Genomic DNA, 4,801 nt, shown 5'->3' with positions numbered 1-4,801 from the left:
ACACGTCTCCTTTCTCCGCCATGCAGCTCTGCTAAATTTCCCTCAATGCCAAAACAACCTAGAAAGACGTTTGTCTTAAATTAAATGTATTTACACTTAATTTTAGCAGGTAAATAGTAAATTTGTACTTATTTCTAGATCCTTTTTGCAGTGTATAAACACGTTTTGGTATCAAATCAAACATAAACCAGGAGGCAGGAGAGGCTGTGCGGTTTTTGACCATTTGAAAACTAAATTTGAAAATGAAATAAAAAATATGACAGATTTGTATTTTTTGCAGTGCTCCTCTGCCCGCTGACTCTAACGAAGGAATGATTTCCTGCAGCATAATTCTTTAGTTCAGCAGGATGTGCAGCTTCATTCTTCCAGCAGACAGAGACACACATGGACAGATATTCTGTGTTAAAACTCTGCAGCTTCGGTCAGAAGGTTTGATTAAACACCAAAGAGCTCAGTTTGCAGATGAAGTGACGTCTGAAGGCTGCACTGGATTTTATTTTAAGCATCACGCTAAATAGAGCTGAAGAAATTCTCTCCAAACTAGATTTTTATTTGTAAAATTTGATTATAAAAAACATAAATTTATCTGAAGCGTTGTGTTATTATGTAGAAACTGATGCTGATTTATCACAATAAATGCATTCAAGTGATAGAAATGTGAAAAAGTTTAAGGCACAATGGGGTGAAAGAAATACTAAAACAATTAAACCCAGTTTATCTTCATCAGACTTACGTTCCTCCAAAGTTTCAGAAAGCTTCTGTTTTTTCAATCTAAATTAACTGTGTCATTTTAACAGATAAAACTAATAAGGAGCACAAAAAGCTTCATAAAAGAAAAAGAGTGAAGGCCTGACATGGTTTGGCCTTCAGTCTTGGATGAGCTTTTAAATCGAGTTTTGCAGGACAGGAGGAGATCTTCTACAACCGAGGTAAACATCAGAGTTCGGTCAAGGATTCAGTTCTTCTTCTTGGCTTTTCCTGACGTGCTCCCAGCTTTGGAGGCGGAGTTATATTTGGAGGACAGCAGCATGGTGAGCAGCAGCAGCAGCGGGACCAGCAGGTAGGGCGCGTAGATGGAGACCAGCAGCCAGCGCTCTCTGTCAGTCTGGGGGCCGGGGTGGGGTTTGGTGGGGAACTGATGGAAGAGGATATGAGCCAGGATGGGGATCAGCGTGGTGGCAACATGTGTGGAGTAAAGAATGGCCGGAGTCCGGATCCACGTACAGCCACCTGCAGGAGGAGAGCGATCAACAGGAGCAGAACCAGGCTGCACACCAATCATTTAGCTAAAGAGCTAACATGCCCACTTTGATCAGTTGAATGGAAAACCTGAGATCACCTCGAAGAAATTCTCTCTGACTTTAGCAGCCTGACAGGCTTAGTTCTCAGGCTCCTCTCCTGTGGAACCAACTACCAGTTTTAGTCCGTGAGGCAGACACCCTGTCTACTTTTAAGGCTAGGCTTAAAACTTTCCTTTTTGATAAAGCTTCTAGTTAGAGTGGCTCAGGTTATCCTGATCTATCTCTATAGTTCTGCTGCTATAGGCTTAGACTGCTGGAGGACATAGGGACCCCTTTTTCATCATTCTGCTTCATTCTCTCTCTGTTCTCCCACTCTGCAGAATCTGTTAGTTCAATCTCTAACGTTCTGCTCTCTCTGCTTTTTCTCATAGTAGCTTCATCTGGTCTGTTCCTGTTTGGCTGTGACTCCATCCTGGAGAGAAATATCAGCTGTGCTGCTGCCATCAACACCTTTGTTTCTAGATGTTGGAGCTTGGCCTGTTTTCCAGTGTAGTCCTGTTTCTCTGACTGTCACTAACTGGATGTGCTCTCTTCATCCTCTGACATGGGAGCTGGCTCAGAGCTCGTCTGCCTGGCTGTGTGTTTCCTGGACGGGGCCGCCTGTGGAGCTGGTTGACAGTTGCCTTTTGTATCTATGCTTCTTTTTCTATGTCTGCTTCTGTCTCCTTGAACCCCAGTGGGCCTCAGCAGATGGCCGCTCACACTGAGCCTGGTTCTGCTGGAGGTTTCTTCCTGTTCAAAGGGAGTTTTTCCTCTCCACTGTCGCTACAAGCATGCTTAGTGTGAGGGATTGCTGAAGAGTCAATGAGTCGATGCAATCAGCTGGTTTTCCTTAGATAGAAAACTTTGAATCAATCTGACTGGATGATCTGCTGAACTGGAAAGTGACCTGAGATGACATGATGTGAATTGGAGCTATAGAAATAAACTGAATAGAATTGACACGGTTTCCACAGAAGGTGAAGCAAGTTTTTACTAAAAATAATTCTTTAAAGCAGCGTTTTTATTTAACCCTTTATGACTAAAACATAATGATCAGACTGACGCCTCAGTGGTTCTGCACTGATGCATCTATCAGCATGCAGCCTATTTTTCTTCGGGTCAGAATTTCCCGCGCGGTTTGGCGGATGTGACGTCAAGTGCGTCCATGTTGGACGGTTCAGACCTAGCAAACTATCGAAGCGTTAGATTTAAGGTGGAATTTGTGGATAATCTGAAGCAACAGACATCCAGATCGACTGAGACACCCATGGAAACTCCAGGATACGGGAAAAAGTAAAAAAAAAAAAAACTGTCAAGTATGAGAGCAAGCTGTGAGAAGGAGCAGAGGAGAGCTGCTGTTCTGTGTTTTGGCCACAGGAGGCAGTATCATTAGAAAACTCCCTAATCCTTTGTTAAGGATGTAGAAATCATTACTTAGATTATTAAACTTGGAGCCAGACCAACAGATGAGGAAGGATCAGTTTAACAAACCTATATTTAGACCAAAGATTCAGTTTAATATTTTCCTGTTGATGTGATTTTTGTCCGGGTTCGTTGGTTTACTTTAATTTTCATGGATCTAAACTGTGTAATTTGTTTGTTGTTCTTGCCACAGGTTAATTTTGAACATTGCTGAACCAAAAGTATGAAGCACAGAAACCTTTCCCATAGATCAGCTGAATGTTCTTCCAGTAAAGCCAGATGTTGCCTGCAGATAGACTGCAGAAGCTGGAGCTGCGGTGAAGAATTGAAGGTCAACTAACTCCATTTCTATGGGAGGGGCGGACCGGCCCTGATTTAAACCTTATCAATCTACCGATAACAACATTTTTATCCCTAATGGCAGCAGCGCCACACGCTCAGAGACGTCAACTAACAAAGTACAAAGACTTTACTGAAGCAGACATGTTGACTATTTATACTTAACTTTTTACTTTCTACTCCTTACAGTTTAAAAATAGACAGGTTTTATTTTTGTTTCATGTAAGCTCATTTTCATTATGGCCTGTTGATATTTCAATACAATTATTAGTTTCATCCAGACAATTTCTTTGTGTTTGGACTCGGTGCTGCCCCAACTTGTTGCTCACTACAAACCAAAATGGTGGAAGTCTAAGGAAGTTATCATCCAGCATTGCAGGAAAATGTTCCTCTAAGTAGAGCAGTAAAGCTTCTGGACTTAACAGTTTTTACTGCTTTACTTTTATTCTTTAAGCATTTTAAAAAATGCTACTTTTTTTTTATCCTCTAACCTCTATAAAATGTTCTCAAACAGCAGGATTTAAACTGGAGGAATAAACATGAATACTTTAACACCTCTGCTCTCAAGTAGCAGAGGACACCCCTTCCAGATTATAATCTGATCTAATCTAAACCTGCAGCTGGACACCAGGTGTTACTGTCAGACTTTCTCTCATTTAAAGGTTCCTTTGTGGAAAGTCCTTCCCATGCATTCAGCACTCACCTTTCAGGAAAGCATAAGCTGCAATGGGAAAGAAAGGCATCTGCAGCACAGCCTCACAGAACACGAAGGACTTGAACCAGTGGGGGGGGTCCAGCACCATGGGGTCCTTGAACTCCTCAGCATACCAGCTCAGAAGGTCCCTCAGCTGATGGGAGAACTGGATGAAAACTCAGGGAGCTGGAGGGGCCCTGGGGCCACACAGAGGGAGGGGAGGGGACTTACCGGCTGGGGGTAAACATGTCCGGGCAGCAGGGCCTGCAGGTCAATCAACAGCGTTATGGGAATATGAGATGCAAAATAAAAGAAAAAGATGATTTCTAAAACACGAAGAGCCATTTTCTGTGCGCGCGCCAGGAGCAGACAGAGGGAAGAATCAGGGTCCAAAAGTCCGCCGCGACCTGTGGCGTAAAAACGCACGTTCAATGCCGGCCTCCTATTGGCTGACAGGCAGAGGTGTCCCTGAACGCACCACCCCTTCCTGGTGGTGATCCTACTGTTGATTCAATGCCCTATATCTACATATTTTATATATACATCTATATTTTCCTATGAGTCTAAATCCTAGATATCAGATTTAAATCTTTAGAAGATATGCTGACCGTGTGGCCACGCCCCCAACCCACTGGAACCAATAGGAGGAGGGCTCTCATCTGACCCAGCCACCCCCACCCCCCTCAACTGGGGTGTGGATTTAAGATCTATTTGGATATTTACACATAGATTTAAGATTTACAGAAAAAATACATCATCTGACACAAATATAATAGGATCAGGTGAGAATTTACAGCAACTTTTGGACACTATAATTCATTAATATTAAATACTGGTTAAATAAAAATAAACTGTCACTAAATTTGAGTAAAACGAAATATATGATATTTAGTAACAAAAAAATAATTCATCATGCACGGGTACAGATAGGAGGGGTTGATATAGAGAAAGTATATGAAACTAAATTTCTCTGGGTGATAATAAATGACAAGATTTGCTGGAAGTCTCATATTAAATACATCAGCACTAAAATATCTCAAAGCATCTCTGTAATAGCCAAAGT

General features: G+C 42.1%; 1 protein-coding gene across 1 annotated transcript; it reads right to left on the bottom strand.

Annotated features, from left to right (window-relative positions):
* Positions 1–632: 632 nt before the first annotated feature.
* tmem97 (transmembrane protein 97) lies at positions 633–4,150 on the bottom strand. Its single transcript, XM_038304611.1, has 3 exons — positions 3,970–4,150; positions 3,748–3,892; positions 633–1,230 (listed from the first exon to the last, which is right to left on the bottom strand). Exons 1-3 carry the CDS (start codon positions 4,081–4,083, stop codon positions 956–958), a joined length of 534 nt encoding a protein of 177 aa, XP_038160539.1. The 5' UTR covers positions 4,084–4,150; the 3' UTR covers positions 633–955.
* Between the last annotated feature and the right edge of the window lie 651 nt (positions 4,151–4,801).

The sequence above is a fragment of the Cyprinodon tularosa genome, unplaced genomic scaffold (genome assembly GCF_016077235.1).
Source record: "Cyprinodon tularosa strain WSP-4 unplaced genomic scaffold, ASM1607723v1 ctg539, whole genome shotgun sequence".
In the NCBI taxonomy this organism is placed as follows: Eukaryota; Metazoa; Chordata; class Actinopteri; order Cyprinodontiformes; family Cyprinodontidae; genus Cyprinodon; species Cyprinodon tularosa.
Note: the sequence above shows the minus strand (reverse complement) of the source record. Positions and strands in the feature narration are given on the sequence as shown.

Coding starts and splice junctions, on each gene's coding strand:
- tmem97 (XM_038304611.1), bottom strand. CDS start 4,083: ATGGCTCTTCGTGTTTTAGAAATCATCTTTTTCTTTTATTTTGCATCT. Junction 3,893..3,969: donor GACATGTTTACCCCCAGCCG/GTAAGTCCCCTC, acceptor TTCTCCCATCAG/CTGAGGGACCTTCTGAGCTG. Junction 1,231..3,747: donor AGCTTATGCTTTCCTGAAAG/GTGAGTGCTGAA, acceptor CTCCTCCTGCAG/GTGGCTGTACGTGGATCCGG.